Source organism: Onychomys torridus, chromosome 11 (genome assembly GCF_903995425.1).
Source record: "Onychomys torridus chromosome 11, mOncTor1.1, whole genome shotgun sequence".
Taxonomy (NCBI): domain Eukaryota; kingdom Metazoa; phylum Chordata; class Mammalia; order Rodentia; family Cricetidae; genus Onychomys; species Onychomys torridus.
The window spans coordinates 8,439,639-8,462,429 of record NC_050453.1 but is presented as its reverse complement, the minus strand read 5'-3'; the positions used below and the strand labels follow the sequence as shown (position 1 = coordinate 8,462,429).

The 22,791-nt window shown below is 37.3% G+C and overlaps 1 protein-coding gene across 1 annotated transcript in view; it reads right to left on the bottom strand.

Moving 5' to 3' along the window:
* Spata17 (spermatogenesis associated 17) overlaps nt 1–22,791 on the bottom strand; it is a 171,108-nt gene that overhangs the window by 110,456 nt on the left and 37,861 nt on the right. The window contains 1 exon segment of the mRNA XM_036202045.1: nt 15,040–15,143. Within this exon segment, the coding sequence (XP_036057938.1) occupies nt 15,040–15,143 (104 nt within the window).

Below are 22,791 nucleotides of genomic sequence, written 5' to 3'. Positions count from 1 at the left end.
AAGCACGTAATATTATGTGTGCGTTGGGGGGAGATAAACTATTGATTTATAAGTATTTCATGTTCACCATTGTATGAGTATATAATACACACTATAAATTCTTACCTCTTACCTTATGTATTAGAGTAATTTTTTCTTGTATCTTTATATAATTGAAAGTGCTTTGAATTTTATAGCAAATAAACATAAAGATGTCTTATTTACGGTATCTATTGCTGTGATAAAACATTGTGACCAAAAAGCAAGTTGGGGAGAAAGGGTTTATTAGGCTTACACTCCCATGTTGATGTTAATCACTGAAGGAAGTCAGGATATGAAAACAAACAGGGCAGGAACCTGGAGGCAGGAGCTGATGCAGTAGCCATGGAGGGGTGCTGCTTACTGGTTTGCTCAGCCTGCTTTCTTTGCAGGACTACCAGCCCAGGATGGTATCACCCATCATAGACTGGACCCTCCCTCATTGATCACTAATTGAGAAAATGCCTTAAAGCTTAATCTCATGGAGGCATTTCCTCAACTTAGGCTTCTTCTCTGATGACTCTAGCTTGTGTCAAGTTGACACACAAAACCAGCCAGTACAACAGACTTTTCCATGTCTTCTAAAATTATTCATTACCATATTAGCAAAGCATTTCAGACTTGAAATCTCATTTCTCATTGAAAACAGAAGTTGCTTCTACCTGAGTTTTAATGAGTTTACATGAGGACTTCTGTTGAAGTAGGGGTATTCTATGCCCCATGAGACAGCCTAGTATTGTATAGTTTTACTTACTGGAAATGGACTTTTTATTTTGACCTCAAGTCTTCCCTTTGTGTTTATTTAATTTATTTATTTATTTTAATCTAATGGCTTTTAAAATATATGAAAAGACATCAAGTTTCCCTTTAGGTTTCTGTTTTCCAATCTGGTCACTCTTCATGATCACCAAGCCCCTAAAATTCCTACTGGTGGAGCTGGAGAGATGATTCAGGGGTTAAGAGCACTAGCTGCTCTTGCAAAGGAGCCAGGTTCAGTTCTCAGCACCCACATGGCGGTTCACAATCATCTGTAACTTCAGCTCCAGAGGATCTTATGGCCTCCATGGATATTGTATGCACAACATGGTGCACAGACATAAATGTAGGCAAAACACTCATACACATGGATTTAAAAAAGAGATTTGTACTGATATTTAGGGAGATAGTGTTTAGTTTTATGTTCTTCACTATCAGCTTCAAGCTTTGCTGATGTATCTAACAGAAACAAAACCACATGTCTATATAAAGACTTATACATAAGTCATCACACTATTATTCATTAATAACTGAAAAGGTAGTCTATCATCAGATTAATAAGTAAAATGTTACAGCTTATCCATGTAAAGGACTATTTGGCATACACTATAACATGGATGAAATTTGAACACAGGATATTACAAAGCCTCCTTTTTACAATGTTCAATTTATATAAAAAGTCTAGATTGGCAATTCTACAGAGACAGAAAGCAGACTCATGGTTGTGTAGAGCTGAAGGGTAAGGAATGGAATGTGACTGTTATAGAGTATAGTTTTATGCAAGGTGATGAAAATGTTTTAAATTGACTGTAATGATGTTGTAGAAATGTGAATATGTGAACATATTATAAAACAGTAATCTTAAAATGGGTGTATGAGAATTTTACATTAATAAAGCTAGTAGAATAAAAACAAAATATGTCTTAAAAAATTTCCTGATATATGAAAATATAAAGTCTAATATCATCTATAAAATTTTTTTTTGCTCCAAATCACACCATACAAAATTAATATGCTCAGAAACTAATTTATTTTGATGACTGATCAATTAACATTCAAAATAAAGATACTACTATAAGATATTAACAGCCAGTAGTTCCATTCTTGTATTCAACTTAGAAGAATACATTATTTTAACCTCAAATTTCTGTCAAAAGACCTAAAAACAGCCAGTTTTTCTGTACTCCAAGCTAATAATATTTTATTAATACCAATTTTAAATTTCATCATATAATTTTATTATTCATAACCTTGGGCAGTTTTTACATCTCAGGCTAGAGGTTACAAAGGAGCATGTCTACCAAGTACAAGCTCAGTCTTAAATTAATCAGTGCCATTTATCTTTGTAATGTTTCTACTATTGGTTAAGAAAATGTATCCTTACATATTTATTACATATATTTATTATTAACTGTAGAATATATCAACTATTCTTTCACAAAAAAAGAGTAATGTTAGACCTAATGCTATTTGGTGTCCTACACAATTCAAAATCAAGGCATATTCTGATATAAAATAATTTACTGCCTTTTTTTCTAAATGATATAATATTGCCTGAAGACAAGGATTATATTAGATCTTACATATACTTTTCACAAAACCAGAAATAAATTTTAATAATTACTGGCATAAGTAATTAGCAGAAATCATAATTGCTTTCAGACAATACTAAAATTTGAAATGTAATAATAACAATGCCATTAAAATATTATATTAAGAAAGTATAAAAAGTAACTTTCATATTAGGCAAACTGGTTAAAATCAATAGCTCAGTTGTATGCTAGATGTAAATTGTTGAGTGTGGGATTAGTCCAACATTGCCTCAAGTTATGACATTCTGGAATTCAGTCCTTTGTGTCATTCTCTTCCTTTGATTATGGGATGTACCATGTTTTCTGTTTCAATGGATACAATGGAAGTGATGATGTGTTGCTTTGAGTATGTGGCTTCCATATTGCATGCTGTCTTGATCTCTTGCTTTCTTGCTGAGAGGCAGAAAATTTCCACATTATAAACTGCTTTGCAGAGGTCTATGCAACAAGAAACTAAGAGGCATCATTGGCTAACACCAAAGGACTTCTGAATCTCCTGTAAATAGAGTGTAAATGGAGCTTGTCTTTAATGGTAGTTTTTGCACAGAACAGACAGCAGCTCCAGCTGTCAGCCTGACTCAGCCTCTAGAGAACCAGCATTGAAACAAGTCTAAAGCAGAGGACCTAAGTTAAACAAGCAAAGAACATGAAAAAAATTAAAACACAGAAAATGAACATGCAGGACATGTGTGACACTACCAAAAAGATCCAATCTTCTAATTACAGGCACAGGTGAGGGCGAAGAACCTCAAGAGAGAAAAACATCCCCCAAACTCAAAAGTCATAACTATATACATACTGTCAGCACACAGAAGCTCCAACTAGACAAGACCAGAAATAGCCTCCACCCAGCACAGCCCAGTTAAAACACTGACCCTAGAGAACGAGAAAGCCTGCTGAAGGCTTCCAAAGTAAACAAGTCACACATGAAGGAAACCCTCAGCACACCAGCAGATGCCTTAGTGGACTCTCTGCCAGCCAGAAAAGCCTGCAACAATGTGCTCCAGGTTCTAACAGACCACACCTGCCAACCTTGACCACTGTACCCAAGAAAACTATCTGCCATACTTGAAGGAGAATGAAAAACTTTTGATGCTACATAAACATCTGAAAAAAAAATCATATCCAACAAACCAAAAAACACTGAATGGGACACTGGAAGAAATGCTTCAAGCTGAAGAAAAGCAGCACAGATACGAGACTCTAGAAAGAAAGCAAACAAAGCTGTAATCGAATGAAATATAAAACACAACTAAGAACAAAAACCAGGAAAACACACACACACACACACACACACACACACACACACACACACGAATGGAATCTACACATACATTTCAATAATAACTCTAAATGTTAATGTCTTCAACTTTCCCATCAAAAAGACATAAGCTATCTGAATAGATTAAAAAGCAAAATCTATCTATCTGTTGTTTACAAGGAAATTTAAAAACCTATACTCAATCAACATAGATGTGAAAATCCTCAATAAAACACTAGCAAACTGAGCATAAGCACATATCAATAAGATCAGTCACCACAATCAGGTTGACTTACTCCTAAAATGCAGGGATAGTTCAACAGTCGGTAAATACAATAAAAATATCATAAATAATATAAATGGACTTAAGGATAAAAAATTAAAAGGTTATCTCAATAGATTCATACAATGCATTTGACAAAATCCAACATCCTTATGTAATAAAAGTCCTAGAGAGAGTTGGACTGGAAGTAACATACCCTAGCATAAGAAAGGCTGTATATGACAAACCCACAGCCAGAATTACCCCAAATGGAGAGACTTTCAAAGTAATCCCATTGAAATCAGGACAGAGACACAACTATCCATTGTCCCTACTCCTTTTCAACACAGTGCTGGTAACACTAGCTGAAGCAATACTGCAAGAGAGGGAAATGAAAAGAAAACAAATAGAAAAAGAAGTCAAATTGTCCCCAATTGCAGATGACATATTATTATACATAGGAAATCCCAAAGTATTTCCATCAGAAAACTTCTAGAAACAATTTCATCAAAGTAGCAGGATGAAAAAATCGACTTACAAAGATCAGTAGCCTACCTATAAACCAACAATAAATACAATGAGAAACAGATCATGGAACACTCTCATTTACAACTGCAAAATATTGTGGAATAAGCCTAAGGAGATGAAGGACTACTATAATGAGAACTTGAAATCTCTAAAGAAAGAGATTGAGAAAGACACAAGACAATGGAAAGACACCCTAAGTTTTGTAGAATTAATGTGAAAATGACCATTACACCAAAAGCAAGTTAAATATTAAATGCAATCCCAATAAAAAATATCTAAAACACTCATCACAGAATAGAAAAAAACCCTACAATTCATATGGAACCAGAAAAGACTTTATAGCTAAAGCAAAACTAAGATAAACAAACAAACAAAATACTAATAGAGTTATTGCCATTTCAGATTTCAAGGTATAGTATAGTACTATAGTAATAGAAACAATATGGCACAAAACCAGACATGTAAAATGGATGTCCACAGGGAGAAGAATAAACTAGACTCATATTTGTCACCCTGCTCAAAATTAGATACAATGGATCAAAATGCTCAATTTGAAAGCTGAAGCACTAAAGCTAGTAGAAGAAAACATGGGCAATGGGAAGAACTTTGTGAAAATGACTCTCTTTTCTAGGACTTAAGATAAGCAATCAAGCTTCTGGAGACGTAAGAAAACAACCACATAAAGAAGAAACCAAAAGAATGGAACAGAATCTTTGTTGGCTATACATCTGACAGAGGATTAATTTCCCAAATATACGAAGAACTCAAATAACAGTCAAAGAAACAAACTGACAAAATTAAACAGAGAATTTTCAGTAGAGAATTAAAAAGGACTAAGAAATATTTCAAAAAGTGTTCATCAATGTTAGCAATAGGGAAATGTATATCAAAACGACTTTGAGATTTCATCTCACCCCAGTCAGAACTGCTAAGAAAACAATGGACAACAATGCTGACAAAATTATGGGGAAAGAGGAGCCCACACTTACTGGTGGTGGATTGCAGACTGTTGCAGCCACTATGGAAACCAGTGCAGAGAACTCTCAAAAAACCCACAGTCAATCTTCTATATATACTATACTATTATATATACTACTACACTATTCCTTGGCCTATACCCAAAGGACTGGACATCCTCCTATACAGAGATTTGCTTAGCAATGTTCACTATTGCCCTACTTGCAATAGCCGGGAAATGGAAACAATCTAAATGTCCCTCAAGTGATGAATGGTAATGACAATGTGGCACATATACACAATGGGATACTACTCAGCAGAAATAAAAAGAAAGAAATCATGAAATTTGCAGATAAACAGACCTAGGACAGATTAAGTGAGGTAACTCAAACCCAGAAAGACAACCCTCCTCACATTTTCTCATGTGTTCTCACAGAAAATTTGGTTCTCTTCTCCAAATATCCAAATGTGAGTATATAACTCGGAGTAACCTTAGAACTGAGGGAGTGTGAAGGGAACATGTGGAGGAGGGCACTTAAGAGGGGAGTAGCAGGATGCACTTGGTGTGAAGAAGGAAACAGAAAAACAGGGAAGGGAAGATAAAAAGGAAAGGAGAAAGAGAAGGCAGGACAAAAATAGAACTGGCATTATTTGACAATGCCTCAAGGAATCACATTAGTTTATATTTACAAAATTAAACACAATACATATAAGTTATAAAGTTATGCCACTTGGATCGACAATACTAATGCTCCCCATAAGAAAAAAAAGACTAATAAAAACCAAAGTATCAAGCATGAGAAACCTCTTTTTGAGTGGGTAATCAGGTTATTGCTGTTGCCCTTGGTTGTCTCAAGTCTTTTTTTTTTTTTTTTTTTTGGTTTTTCGAGGCAGGGTTTCTTCTGTGTAGCTTTGCGCCTTTCCTGGAACTCACTTGGTAGCCCAGGCTGGCCTCGAACTCATAGAGATCCGACTGGCTCTGCCTTCCAAATGCTGGGATTAAAGGCGTGCACCACCACCGCCCGGCTTTGGTTGTCTCTTGAAGGCTAAAGATACCTTCTAATGCTAGAAACCACATACTTAGGACACAGGACCTGGAATATTTGCACTGGATCTAACCTGAAAGCCTCCTTCCCAAGGTCTAGAAAATGGTACCAGAAAATACTGTGCAAGCTGCTAAGGGATGAAAGAAATTATTAGTCCTATCCAGCTGTGACACCCATGAACCACAGTAATGAACAGCTTGGCAAGATTTCTGCAGAGGTGAAACAAGTGGCCCTCACATGTCTGCTGTTACCAACTTCTGTCTAATTGGACTTAAGGCTCATGAAACAGGAGGGAAATCATGCCTGGTCCTGGAAACCTGGTCAGCTTCCTGGAGCTAGTAAGGTCATGCGTGGATTTTAGGAGAGAATTAACTACCACCAGTTTAGGGGACCAATATAATTTCACCTACATTCTAAATCTTGATCTTATACTCATAGTTAAGTGTGTCTATCATCCCTCATCAAAGAAAGCCCCTCTTCACAACAAATGGAGACTATCAAAGAAAATCAATTGGACACAATGATGAGCTCAGTGGATTATGCGAAGCCCAGCCCTAATGGATACATCTGCATCACAGTTCCTGCCTCTCTGGATCAGGAAACATTGCAGAGAAGTGGGTGGAAAGATTGTAAGACTCAGAATACCAGAAGTCTGCAGTGAAACAGTACTTCCTAGAAATGGCATAAAAAAAGACTGGAAGAATGGTAGAATCAATGGACATGCTAATATGGACAAGGGTAGATTGTTATTCTAAACAAATAATCATAGGAAATAATGACTGTTAGGAGAATTAGCCTCTCCGAAAGATGACCCCCTTAATGGTTGTCCGGTATAGAATGGTGTACATTGAAACCATATACATACCACCAACAAAAAAAAAAAAAAAGACTGAGCAGATGAACATATATGTGTGTGTGTGTGTGTGTGTGTGTGTGTGCGTGCACACACACACACAAATAACAAAGAAAAATGCTATCAACTTGGTTGCATTGGAGGACTTTGAGGGAAGGTAGATTCTGAATGGAGAAAAGGAAGAGTTGGAAGTGAAAATATAAATATATTGAAAAATATGTGAAGTTTATGCCTGTATATATTGGAAGTATAATTTCACATAAAGAAAAGTCAGTAGACAATTTCCATTCTAAGACAGATAGCCCATGCACATACATATGCAGAGACAGAGAGAAGATCAATTAGGTACCAATGAAGAATAAGTGAAATGAAACAGAAAACAGGGAAATCATATATTCAAATTACTCAGAAAAATAAGTGTTGAATTAGAAACAAGTATGCTAAAAGTAGCCTCCAGAGTTCAAATGAAATTGTAATTTCATTTTAAAAATTGAATGATAACATATTTTATCTTGTATAATGATGTATCAAGATAGTGTTTCCAGGAGAAAGGAATAATCCCAGTAATGAGATAGGGTGTAAGAAGGGACCAAAGAACTGGCATTTTCATATAAAGTAGGAAAAACAATGCCTAATTAATAGCGTTATAAGAGACAGGACTGAAATATTGAACTATAAGGGCATGGAAATTAAAACATTCTCCAGTCCCTTCCAATAATGTTTGCGTTATTTGGAAGAGGAGTATTGATTAACTTTAGAGTTTGTTAAGGATGAAATTTCAAAGTTAATCACATAAGGAATGAAAGTAGAAGGCTTATTTCCTAAGTCTATGGAGTGGAAAGAAATGGAATAAAAAAGAAATCAATACGAAAGATGAGAAAGGAGTAGAAATCAGAGAAAGAAAGGAATATAAAAGAACAACAAATAAAAATCACTAAGAAAGATAGGAAGGAGGAAGTTGCCGAACCACGCATTGAGGATTGGCATAAAGTCATGTTTAGCTCACCACAACTGAACAGCACACTGTAAAGTCCTTCTGTGAAGGACTGTATCAGCAAGTGATAGCTACCAGCTTTCAGTTTTGGTAATATAATATAAATGAATACAATCTTGTTGCTGATGGAACTCAGACAACTGAAGTGTATTATAAAAGTCCCTACTAGGGGTGTGGTGGTGCACGCTTCTGATCCGAGCATTGGGAAGACTGAGCTGGATGCCGCTATGAGTTAGAGGCCAACCTCAGCTGCACAGCAAGACCTTGTCTCAAAAGACCAATAGATAGTGAAATAAAGGCATTTGCAAAGATGCAAACTTAAAATATAAAGAAAGATCCCAATTAAGTTGGGTGTGACAACACACGTTATCAATTAACCTGTTATTAATTAATTAACACAAAGAACTCAGGAGGCAGAAGCAGCTGAATCTCAGTGAGTCTGAGGACAGCATGGTCTACACGGTAAGTTCCAGAACAGCTGCGTATATGTAAAGAGACCTTTGCTCAAACAAACAAACAAAAAATTCTAATTATATGCTTTGTATAAGAGATATATTTAAAATACAGCAACACAGAAAAGTATAGAATAAAACGTTATAAAGTAACATAAGAGACAAATTATTTTAAAAGGAATGTTGTATGGCGAATACAAAAATCATATAGAACACAGAGCATCATTACAGGAAACATATGCAGGTGACTTGATTGTTCATCAAAATTAAACACAACCTTTAATATTTTAAGAACTGACAAAGGAACTAAACGACTGCAGAGCATACATCTGTAGAACTAACAGTCTGCAATGCTGACCAATGTATGGACAGATTTTCTCATGCCTCAGTTAGTATAAAGGCAACATATTCAGTATGCTTAGATTGTAAATGTGACTTAAAATTAGTTATTTTAAATAAAATGAAAATTAACAATTGTAATAAATGCGGTAAAGATAGTTGAAAAATATCCAAAGTACATGCAGGTCATCTAAAATGTTTATTAAATTCATGAAGTTTTTGCATCTAAGAACTAACAAATTTCAGAAATTATGTTTGTTTTCATAAAATACCATGTTTTCCCTTTCAAACAAAGACCACTGTGATATGCCCACCCTCCCTAGACAGCATTCAGTGAAGGCTCTACCTAATGCCATGAGACACAGAAGGAATAAGTTTGGAAGAAGAAAAACTACTTGAATATTTTTAAGTAGCATACAATTTATATATGAAGTGCCCAAATCAATAGACTAGCAAATTCATTAGGATTTTAGCAGAGTATCTGATACAATATTAAAGCAAACCTGAACCTTTTTATATAAATTTTATTTATTATGAGTGTGTGTGTGTGTGTGTGTGTGTGTGTGTGTGTGTATGCGCGTGTGCACACATGCGTGCTATGGCACATATGCCATAAGATAAGTGTGTGGAGTTCCTTCTCTCTTCCCTTTATGTAGATTCCAGAGATTAAACTCAGGCTGTCCGATGAACAGCAAGCACTTTTACCCACTGAGCCATCTCACCAGCTCCACAGATAACATTTCTATCCACCAATTATAGTTAAAAACGGAAATTCAAGAAGTTATCACTATGGGCTCACAAGACTGTTCATCATATAAAGGCAACTGCCACACAAGCTGAATGACCCAAGCTCAACACCCAGAACCATTAAGATTGCAGAGAGAAAACTGATTCCACAAGGATGTCCTCTCACTGCCCCACATATCACCACCATGGCATGTGTGCACTCCACAAGGATGTCCTCTGACTGCCCCACATATGACCATCATGGCATGTGTGCACTCCACAAGGATGTCCTCTGACTGCCCCACATATGACCATCATGGCATGTGTGCACTCCACAAGGATGTCCTCTGACTGCCCCACATATGACCATCATGGCATGAGTACAGTCCACAAGGATGTCCTCTGACTGTCCCACATATTACCATCATGGCATGTATGCATTCCCCCATACTCACCCCTCTCCCACATCTCTGTCTGTCTCCCAATAAATAAAATGTTATAATGATGTAAATGAAGTTCTCTTTTACAAAGAAGCAAAATAATAATAATAATAATAATAATAATAATAATAATAATGTTCCTGCTGGGTGGTGGTGGCACATGCCATTAATCCCAGGACTCGGGAGGCAGAGGCAGGTGGATCTCCATGAGTTTGAGGCCAGCCTGGTCAACAGAGCTAGTCCAGGACAGGCTCCAAAGCTACAGAGAAATCCTGTCTCGAAACCCCCCCCCCCAAAAAAAATGTTCCTTTTTAGTAGATGATGTTTTACTAGTTTACTCAAATATTAAAAAATTAAATGAAGGCTAAATATGAGGTTCATTTAATCACAAACTCTATATAGCACAGATCATATGTATGTATATATATATGCAACCTGATATATTATTAACCTTTCGATCAGTCAAATTTCTTATAGAAGTTTTTGAAGAACCTGATAACCAGATACCCTACTGTTTCTACCCAAGAAAAAAAGAACTAAGAAAAACCAAGACACAGACAAGAATGCTTTCTGTAGCTCTATCTTTATAATAGTAGAAAAAAATATATCTGTCACAGAGGGTCTATTGAAAAGTTATGAATTATAACATAATACCAAACAGCCATTACATATTAGAAGGACATTCCTTAAGTATGGAATAATACTCAAAGCACAAAAATAAGATGAGGATTAATCTCAATGATGTAGTATCACTTGAGTTTAATATCCTTTGATTTAGGAAAACATGTTAAGGGCCTTTTAGCTAAAGAAAATCAGGACAATAATGCATGGAGATGCTACTGCAAAAATAAAGTATGTGAAAAGCCCAAGTGGAACTTGAGAGTTAGCTAAGCTGGAATGTTGGGGATGAAAGAGGAACCTGGAAATAAGAGGAAATGCGGGACAAAGAACAAAGCAAGAATAATAAGAAAGGGTGTGTGGGGGAGGGGGGAAAGAGAAACCATGAGAAGCAGTAACCAGTGTGGTCTTACAGAACAAACAGCTATGGGGAAATACGTTAATTATTGTCTGTATCATGTTAATAGTGTAGACATGAATCTGTCATCAATCATTTTACCCCACCAATCCATTACTGTAATAGAGACCCTAAAGATTAGAATTTCCTCAGGAAATTTCATCTGAGAATGAGATTGGACCACCCTCAGACGGCTGGGCTCCTGAGCAATTCACTTCCCAGGAAGAGAGTTAACTTCCAATTAGGGTAACCTGCCTCACAACTGAAGTTACATGAGTTTATACCCTGGTCTTTGTTTTGTTCTTTCTTAGTATACATAAATTTTAACACTGAACTAGGTGTGGTAAAGAGAGATTGAGGATTTCTCTATCACCAGTACTTAACCAAAAGTATAAATAAATGAATCTAAATGTCACAATGGTTTCCTCTCTCCAGTTTCCGAGGAAATAAAGTCACTCATGTCTTGTGTGGTGAGAGGAAGGAGGAAGAACAAGTAGTGAACAAGGTGAAAGGGAGCAAAGAAAGGCACATGGTGCAGAGAGGAATCAATTATTCAAGGAACACCGTCAGACTGAGGCAGTTAGGAAAGTTACTTCAGAACATGAAGACACTGAGGAGGTCCACAAGAAGACAGAGTCATCTCAGAAGTCAGATTTTGAGAACATTGTGCTATAAAAATCTGCAATAATTCTAAGAATTTTGTATATTTTTTGGGCACAGAAAATACAAATGCTTTCTGCTTTTGTTTATACATATTTTTATGATATCTTCCTATAAGGTATGTGTACATTAAGGCTAACAAGGGTTTCTCATTTAAATCATTCTATGCCAACATCTCAGCTAGTACTAGCTCTGTATAGATGTCAACAAATGTTTATTGAATGGAATTGGTAATGATTAAGATTAAAAACAAAACAAAAACAATATTCTCAAAACGGCCTCTAACTGACAAACTTGAAAATACACTGCAGCTTCATTATCCACTTGTGTTAGGAACTTAGCCAGCTAATACTACCTCCAGACTATGTTAGTCTCCAAGGTTACAGAGATCCTGAAGGCAGCCATGATGATCCCTTTCCTCATGTTGATTTCACAACACAAGACCAAAGGGTCTCGAGATGGCATCAGCAGCTTCTCAAGAAAGCCTAACTGCCCTAAATAAGGACAGTCTTGATTCTGTGTTTAAAACATGACAAACTGGAGATGGAAACATGGCCCAGGGTTAAGAGTGCTTGGGACTCTCGAAGAACTGAGTTAAATTCCCAGCACCCATATTAGCAGGTCAAAACTGTTTGTCACTTTAGCTCAAGAGACCTGACACTTCTGGCCTCTGCAGGTACCTAGACTCTCTGTGTATGTACACACACACACACACACACACACACACACACACACAGGGAGGGAGGGAGAGAAGGAAGGAGAGGGGGAGAGAGAAATACAAAATAAAATAAATGCTTTAAAAAATAGTAACCCAAAGAGTAGAAAGGAGTCTTATGTGAAAAATTTATAAAATCTAAAGAAAACTTCAGATAAGCAAAAATAGTTTATATATTAAAAGAAACAGAAAAATCAGAAACATTAAACAAGATGAACAAATATAACAGTTAAGATATTAAATGTAATTGTTTTGCTGTGCAATTAAAATACAACCTAGTACAGATGGAAAACCAAAATCCATTTACTTGCCTTTCAAGAGCATATAAAAGAAAATAATCTGCACAAATAGAAAAACAATGAATTACCTAAAGCAATATTCATGTCAAATATATTTTGACTGTAATATTTAGTAAATTTAAGACAAATATTAGACATTGAAAAATAAATTCCAAAGAAGAAATTAAAAATGGCATCACACTATATAAAGCATGTAGAATATGGGTAGTGTTCAGCTGGCAGCTCTGCTTCAGTCCACCTTCCTCTCTAAACTCTGCCCCTTCTCAGAAATCCTGCCTGACTTCTGGCGGGGCCTGAGAATCACTCAGGGGCACTTTGCTCATTAAACCTGGTCTTTTTGATTCGGCTTGATGTGGCTCATTGCGTCAGTGGAGAAACCAACTACCATGAATCCAGAAATACTTATCAGGTAGTACTATAATTAGAAAGAAGCAATGCCCAAACTACTTTAAATGTGCATGTTCATGTGTATTGCACGCACACATGTCTCCAGATGTGCCTGTGTGCACACATGCCTATGGAGGTCAGTGAACATTCAATTTCTTCCTTGATTGCTTGCTCTCCACCATATTTTCTGACATACCACCTCTCAGTGAACCTGGGACTCACTGTTGGCTAGATCGGATGGCCAAGAAGTCCAGAGGTCTGCTTGCCTCCATCTCCTTCCCCAGGGCAGGGGTTACAGAGACTCATCATGGTGCCCAGCTTTTATTGGGCTCTGAACTCTAGTCTTGAAGCTTATATAGCATGTTTAACTGACTGAGCTATCTCCCTAGGCCATAGTTACTTTAATTAAAAAACAATCTTAAAAGCAAGAATCACAAATTTATAAAGAACTGGAAGGAAACTCATATTAATAGAAGAACTCAAATCCATTACCTGTGTTCAGTCTTTTCTCATCCCTTGATATTTAGCCTGCCCTGTTCTCTTTTCTGCATGTTATACTGTGCCCATAGGTACCTTTGCTTACACACATCACATACATATATCATTGGCTAGGTGCTCTCTATGAGGGAGAATTGTAATTTTTCTTCTTTCTGAGATTGTGTGGCCTCACTTCATATTATACATTTGAAGTCCATCCATTCTCCTGCAGATTTTGTAATGCAATGCTGCTTCAAACATACAAAAATTGGACCACTTACATCTCCAAGAGGAATATTCCAAAAAAGCTAATATGAAAAATGGTACTGTCCCCCACAGGTGAGAAGAGCGGAGACACTGAGGCTGCCAGCAGCCCGGGGAGACCTGGGAGTCTTTGGGCCCTCCACTTGGGCAAGACTGGGTCTCGGGCATACTTCAGAAAGTAGTTTTAGGATTCCAGTACTGGAATCTGCTTAAAACATGTTAATCGGCTGAAAACACAAATCTGTACAAAGAGAGGCGGCCCTCAGGAAGGAATCACACCTCAGAGCAAGAATCTTAAAAACAATTGTCTGTGATCCTTGGTCCAAAGCATTTAAGAGTAAAACAAAATAATGATTGTAGAAGAAACAAAATTTTTGAGTAAAAATTCTCTAGGTGCGAATAATCATTAATGATCATTTCCACCCCATTTACATATTCTGTAGGCATGGGGTGATCGTGTCCCTACGGTGGGGTGTATCACAGAGGCAGACTGTTTTTAAAGCACAGCAATATGAAACCACACAGCACTTGGAAAAGCTGACTGAACAGTGCTGACTCCTGCACTTGGTGTCTATCTACAGAAGATGTCCTGTTCCCTTGTCTGCTGTCAGATTGCTTCTTTAATGTGTTCTGTGGTATTTCCCTGCTTCAGAAACAAATTTTTATTATTGTGCAAGTTTATCAAAACATATAGGAGGTTTATTGAAGAGTTTATCTGCAGAATCATTTTATAGATTAAATTTAACTCATTATATGATATTTTTATAGAAAGTAAACCCTTGTGTGGACCACATAGTACACACATAAATAATCTAATTTACAATCAATAATACATGATCATTTTGATGTGTGAACAAATGTTTAAGGTAAATAGAATTATGTATTTATATCTTGTTAACACAATATCACTAAGTCTCAAGATCTTTCCTAAGTGCGATAATAATCAGTCTATTGATAGTCCATGTAAACTTTCTCTAGTACATGAGTGTATTACTCACCTAATTGCATCATTGGTCTCTGAAACAGCTTTCAAGTATTCCTTCAAATAATAATAATTAAAGCAATATTTCCGGATCCTAAAGGCACGCCATCGTCTCTGAATCTATTAGTGTAAATAAAAACATAAAATGTCATTTAACATTTTTTAAAAAAAAATATACTTCTTCAAATCAAGATGATTATGTCTAATAACTTCTGTCAAGTAAAGGTTTTGACAATGTCCCAACCAGACATTGTATGCCATCAAGTAAAACCTCTAGTGCCAGGAATGGGTTACGTGTTGAGCCATTGGCCAAGGTCACATGGACCACCACTCTTAAACATCACAGGCTATTGCCAAGGCTATTTGGTTGTTCTCTGCAACTGAAGGCCAGGCCTTAGTGCTGAAGACAATATTCATGTCACTGAACATGGAGAAGCCAAGCTGTTGTCCAACTAAAAGCTTTACCCCTCCTGGCTAGCATTCATGATGCTGGAAGGTACTGTGCACACTATAGGAAAAAAGTAATCATCAGTATCACCGGCTACAAACCTTGCAACTTACAACAGAGACACACCTGCAAGATATACTTGTGTGATTGTGGCACAAATGTAATAGGAGTAACCAACCTTTTGATTGAATTTAAGACCCACACCATGAAATGGAACCCATATCTGACATTGCTAAAGTGGCAAAGAACCTGAGACTGGATAGTTCATGACCTTTAGGGAAAACTTATTACTTTTATTCTGCTAAAGGAACCTAACATAAAATAACTCCTAAGACACACTGTCAGACCTATAGATCAGTGCCTCACGAAACTCTCATGAGACAATCTTCTTGCAGTAGATGGAAATTAAGGCAGAGACCCACATCTCTGTAGAGAGTGACAGACTTTGGAACACTCAGCCTTAAATGGGTCGTCTTTATCAAACCTTTCTCCTCAGGGCTCAGAAATCTATGTGGAAGTGGAGGTAAAAAGATTTGAAAAGTCAGAGATGGTATATGTCTTAATGGAAACAGCAGCTTCTAGACACAGGAAAACTAATATACAAATGAACACACAAAGACTATGACAACATGCACAAGACCTGAACAGGGTCAACACAGACAAAATCCCAGCACTGAGGATGGGTTGTGGACACAAAGTCCCATCCCTAACTACCTGCAATTGATAACTGCTTGGAGAGGGAAACTTAGCTCCTCTAATAGAGTATCACTGGGTCTGTCAACCATACTCCAGGGCAGGCCCCATGCCCAGCAGTAGTTGGTCAATACGCAATGGATTCCAGGGGTTTTGTGTGTTTTCTGAGTTTCTGCTGTTGTTTCATTGATTTTCTTTTAAAAATATTTGTATATTTTGATTTTCTTTTTCTTCTTTTTTTTGTGGTGAGGATGATTTTGGGAAGCGAAAGCATATGATCAAAATATATTGTATACATTAAAAAAATAAAAACACAAAGAATGTCTTGGGATTTTCTATGAATATGGCTAGTACATTAGTTGTAAATGTAAGTAGTGCCAATATATTTGTTACAAGATATTGCAAAGATAAAAGTTTACTATCTGCTATTGTAATTTTTATGTGTGGCTATGTGTGTGTGGTGTGTATATATATATGTGCACTGGCATGTCTCATGTGTATAGGTGCATGTGTGAACATATGTGAAGGCCAGAGGTTGAAGTCAGATATTGTCTTGATCACCGTCCCCATTATTTACTTAGGCGGCTTCTCTAGCTGCCTCCTGATCTAACCAGCCAGCTTTCCCCATCCCCTGGCTCTCCCTCTTAAACACTGGGATTGTAGGTGCAGTCCACCACTGGCACCGCTCATATTCAGCTACTGGGGATCCAAAGCCCCATCTATCCTCATGCCTACATGGACACTCTTTATCCGCTGAACCATCTTCCTGGCTAGGAAGTTGCTCCCTTAGTTATTTGGTCACAGCAACAGAAAGAATGACTAATACAACTACTAACTGCACTGTAGCTTGGATTAGGTCTTATTGAAGCTGGTAAATGAGCCTGTCTTCAAATAAAATGTTGTTTTCGTTCTTTTATTTATTTTTTAACTTTATTTTTTGGCATTATAATTACATTATTTCTCCTTCTCTTTACTCCCCCTAAACCCTGTTCTCTTTGAAATACATTGCCTTTTCTTTAATTGTTGTCACAATATTACAAGGCCCTAGGTTCAAATTTCTAGTACCACCAAAGGGGAAAAAACCTGACAGATAATGTTTCATTTACTTTTCACTTTGAATAGCACACCCCCCCCCCCCCGCCCCCCTGTAGCCCAGGCTGGCCTGGGACTCAATATAGAAGCCAGGCTATCTTCGAATTTAAACTCTTAGTTTCCCAAGTGCTAGGCTGACAGGGCCCAGGAACTATGCCTGACACTGTTCTGAGTTGTGATCATGACTTTCTAATGCTATTCTAATAATGTAAATAGCTGCTCTTTGTGACTTCTCGGGTGGTATCCTAGTGTTTTACTTACGTTATTTATCTTCAGAACACTTCTATGTGAAATATACTATATCCTCATTCATAGAAAATGACACAAAAACAGGTTATATAGTTTTTCTTTTTTTTTTTTTTAAAGATTTCTTTTTTATGTGTATGAGTGCTCTCTGTACATGTATGACTTTGGGCCAAAGAGGGCATCAGAATCCACTACAGATGGTTGTGACCACCACGTGGTTGCTGGAAATTGAACTCAGGACCTCAGGAAGAGCAGCCAGTGCTCTTAACCACTGAGCCAACTCTCCAGCCCTATAGTTTTTCTTATAATTATTCAGCTATTAGTGATAGCATTAGTAATTAAGCTGGAGCAATGGCAAGTCTATTCTTCTAGTCATTATAAACAGATTGGAAAATAAATGAATCACAATTTTCAACCAATGAAATTTCTTTTGAAGCTATCTTCTTTAACTATCTTCCACAGAAATCCAAACAGTTTATTTTTACCAAAAGATATAACTTCACTGTTCTGAGACAGAAAAGTGCTGGGGTTGTATAGTAACACACGTAGTAAGCTCCTGGCTATCTCATAAACTCCCATTCATCATGAGAACTGTCTCCTTTGGTAATATAGTCACCCCAGTTTTCAGGACAATTCGAACTGAAATGTAAGGTATCATATCAATTTTGTAGGCCAAAAAATTCTGAACTTATTTAAAATAATGGAAGGAGACATTGAGAATCATGGTCTTCCAACGATATTTTTGTTTTGTTTTGTTTTTTAGCTAAAGGATATTAAGCCTAACAGGCATGTTAAGTGGAATGTTGAATTGATACTGAATAAACAGTGATGCTGTCTGAAAATATTTTCCTTTGTCATTGAAAAAGTCATCTAAAAGCATTTCACAATCATTTTACATGAGTCTATTGAACCAGAGACATAAACTCTAGAAACCAGAGTGAAGCATCACTTCAAGGAGATGTAGCTACATTGAGAGCTTGTCAATAAAAGGTTTTTCAAGTTACGTTAATTAACTTCTCTCTGTAGTAATACTTTAACTATGGGAGAGCTGCGACTGAGTGCAGTGCTTGTAGAAGCCAGAGGGTGTCAGATCCCCCAGAGCTGGAGTCACATGCAGGTGTGAGCCACCTGACATGGTGGGTGCTCAGAACCGAACTGCCCCTGGAAGAGCCACAAGAGCTCTCAGCTACTGACTGGTCTCTCAAGCTCCTCAGATGATCTCATTTTAGAGATAAGTCTTTAAATTAAAAAAAGATCGAGACAGTTGATTAACTTGAATGGTTTGGGAGGTCCCCAGGCAATGGGACTGGGACCTGTCCTTAATGCATGAGCTGGCTGTTTGGAATCTGGGACCTATGTTTCAAAGCCAGGTCTATTATTTCAGCCCAGAAGAAATCTCCCAATGTGTGCTTTTTATACTTAATGGGGGGAAAAGTGAAAACAAGTACCTGCCCCAGGGTGAATACAAAAATGGTGAATAATAGATTAGTGCAATAGATTTTAATTACATAATGGGACACTTTGCTCAGCCTGGGCAAAGGGAGGTGGGGGCTGGACCTGCCTCCATTGAATCTACCAGGCTGAGCTGAATCCCCAAGGGAGTCCTTGCCCTGGAGGAGATAGGAATGGGGGGTGAGCTGGGGGGAGGGCGGGGGGGAGGGGCGCAGGAGGAGGGAGGACATGGGAATCCGTGGCTGATATGTAAAATTAAATTAAATTATAAAGTGTAAAATTAAATTAAATTATAAAGTAAATTTTTTAAAAAGATTGTCATAAAATGATATGATATTCAATTTAGAAAGTCTTCATAATTTAACTAAAATCATATAATGTCTGACAATATGGAGGAATTAGTACAAACTCCTTTCTAATGAAACAGAGAAACAAATCAAAGCATACACATATAAATACTACATGCAAATAGGAGAGCATTTTCTTGTTTCATCTAATTTAATGTTCTAACTTCATTCTGAAATATAGATTATAAGGCTCATTTGAAAGAAGAGATAATTGATGCTTAGTGAGGACCAATAAGTGCCTAAGGTCACATGGGTGGGTGGATAGCACACTCTTATCTGCTTACATAGCAGCACTGGTATAAACTAAGAGGACATTTGCAGCTAGGCACTGCAGGAAATGCATGCTTAGCAACAGAAGCTATGCAGTGATGGTGCTGAGGACAGCTCATGCCTGAAAATATTAACTAAATTCAAATAAAATTAAAATTTCAGCAGACATCCGAAATGTTCTCAAGGAGTGAGTGTGGTGGGTAAAGGTCTGTGTATGGCAGAACAGACACTGAGGCCATTTCTAAGAAAAAGCACCTTGTGTGGACAAACAGAAATCTGCTGAGTCACCTGTGCTAATCCTGAAAGGGATTCCTGGGGATGGTGCCACCAATGGCCTGTGGTCCTTCTTTTCCCAACTCTAGCAAGTACTAGAAACAGTATTAACCTCATGCACACAGGCTCAAGTGGAACCTTCTGAGATTCTGATATTCTTGGTACATATCCCATTTGGCAAAATACTTTATTCACAATTGTATACTAAAGGATAATAGTAAGTGATGGTTAAAATAAAAATTAAAATTCATCTACAGTAAAGTCCAGGTAGGGTTCCCACTGCTGTGATGAATCACCACCACCAAAAGCAAGTTGGGGAGTAAAGAATTTACTCGGTTTACATTTCCACATTGCAGTCCCATCACTAAAGGAAGTCAGGAAAGGAACACAAACAGGGCAGGAATCTGGAGGCAGGAGCTGACACAGAGGCCTTGAAGGAATACTGCTTACTGATTAGCTTGTCATGGCTTGTTCTGCCTGCTTTCTTATAGAATCCAGGACCAACAGCCTAGGTGTGGCCCCATCCACAATGGGCTGGGCCCTCCTTCATTAATGACTAATTAAGAACATGTTCTACAAGCTTGTCTGCAGCTTGATCTTATGGAGGCTTTTTCTCAGTTGAGACTCCCCACTTCTCTGATTACTTTAGCTTGTGTCCAGTTGACATTAATCTAGCCATCACAATAAATCATCACTCGTTAAGTGGCTTTGTGTAAAATGAGTGTATAGAAGGAGATGGAAGGAACTGAGCCTTGGGTGAGCAAAGAGAACAACTGTTAGGGAAATGAACAGGCTGAAATTCATTGTGCATCACACTTTGCCAAGTATAACACTAACAGATTCCATTCACAAATTCCTTGTGAACAAGGCATGGTCTCATACTAAACTTGAAGAAACCAAGGTGAAGTAATTTATTCAAGCTCATCTGTCCATTACAGAAACACTGGTAGTCAGGACACAAACCCATGTATGACTTGCTATGAAGTCTACACTTACTGCACTATTGTCTTAAGTGACCATTGTAAGGAGAAAGAAAGTGTTCCTTTAGTTTTAAAGACACACATTTTCTTAGCAGGGAGGTTAGCAGAACAGTTGTTGGTTAGTATAGGCAGGTCATGTAGGTAAGGTTGCTGCTATCTTTACCTATATGAGCACAACTGAAATGGGGGATTTTATATATTTCCTGTTGGAATTCCAATTCCAGTGAATGGACAATCTTTTAAAATAAAGCATATTCAAGAGTCAGAGTAAATCTTACAACATTGTTTTTCTTAATTTCAAGGTGAATGGGTGACAACTTAAAAAAAAAATGAAATAAAACAAACCCCAAAATGGCTAGTATTCATGCCCTTCAAAGAAATTAGCAACTTTCATAAGTGATTGGAATAAAACAATTATTGTCATTGATCAGCTCTGAATAGATAATTTTAAACAAAGTCATTGTGTGCTCAGCAGATTACATCTTGTTAACCGGCAAGTTCTAAATGACCTCTTAAGCTAGTCAGATCAGTGATGCATATTCCTCATTAAGTAACATCACATTGTAAGTGGTCTTATAAATAATGTTTATTTTAAGCACTGAAACAAATAGCAAAACCTTGGTACATCAAAAGCCATCTGCCCACAGAAAAGATTTTCCTCCACTACGTTTATCTTTATTCCCCCAAATCTATATGATCTGAATGTCAATGGAAGAGGAACAAAAGTCTTTTTTCCTAAAATAGAAGTAAATGAGGCCTGGAAAGCAGACCCACTGACAATGTCCTCCCCGGTTCCAATGCCCTGGTGTACATCATTAGAACACGGCAGCACTTGCTCATTCTCAGCTCTGCTCACCTTTCCTTCTCTCTGAGTCCATGGAAGTGCTTTGTTTGGTAACTGTAGTAACCAGAGTGAAGAGACTTGCCTCTGCTTGGTAATAGAAGCATCATGAGGCACACACTTGACACTGTCTAACACAGTCCCTTCCTATCTTGAGGAACCTTTCTTTGTGTAACTAAGACTATGCTATTCACTCTGTAGCCACAGGAACATAACACCATTTCCAGTCTAGATCATGGCAGTATCATCCTCCTAATTTAGTAATGTATGTCTTTTTAATCACCAAAGTTGTTTCTGTAAATCATGCTTACTGCATGGCACAATAAATATGAACAGAATTACAAGTAGTCTAAAGGACTGAAATGAAGCTTTATATATGACATATTTAACCACTTTTAAGTAAAGTCACTATATAATTTTTCTTACACTCGTCATGTTTTAGACATGAAAGAAAAGAAACAACAATTGATATTGTGACATATTAATTTATAACTGTAAGAGTGAGTGAGTCACTAAAATCATAGTACTTTGCAAATCTGCTTTAAGTCATTTTCAGTGCTCAACTTGCAGTTCTGCTGTTATTTTCCATAAAGCGAGCACTTCAATCTGAACTGAAGTGATTGGGCCCTAAAATCAAGACAAATCACTCCAAATAAGAGTCTGCTGGCCCTCTTCCAGTCCTAGTCACTTTGCTAAGTAATGACAGCTGATGGAGAAATCACTATACCAGTGTTCCAGGACAGAAGGGATTCCTCAGGAAACAATCAATTACATTTATCGTCCAGTCCATCCCTACCTTAGTGCCTACACACACAATTCAAACATCTTAAATATCCCCAGCAAAAGCAAAAATGATCTCTCCTAACAAGGGTGCTCAGTCTTTAGTGATGTAGAGAAAAATTATTTAAGGCAAAGGACTTCCTTTTTAAAACTCTAAGCATAGGAACGAATAATAGGGAGGAACAGTGTTGACTATCCTGAGATATATTTTTAAGCACCTTCCTTAAGTCAAGCACTGGAAACTGAGGAGTGAAGGGTCCATCTCTGGGCCCCAAGGAACTTCCAACACGGCTATGGTGGGGGCTGGTACGTAAATTAGGGAGAATTAAAATGTTACCAGTTTTAA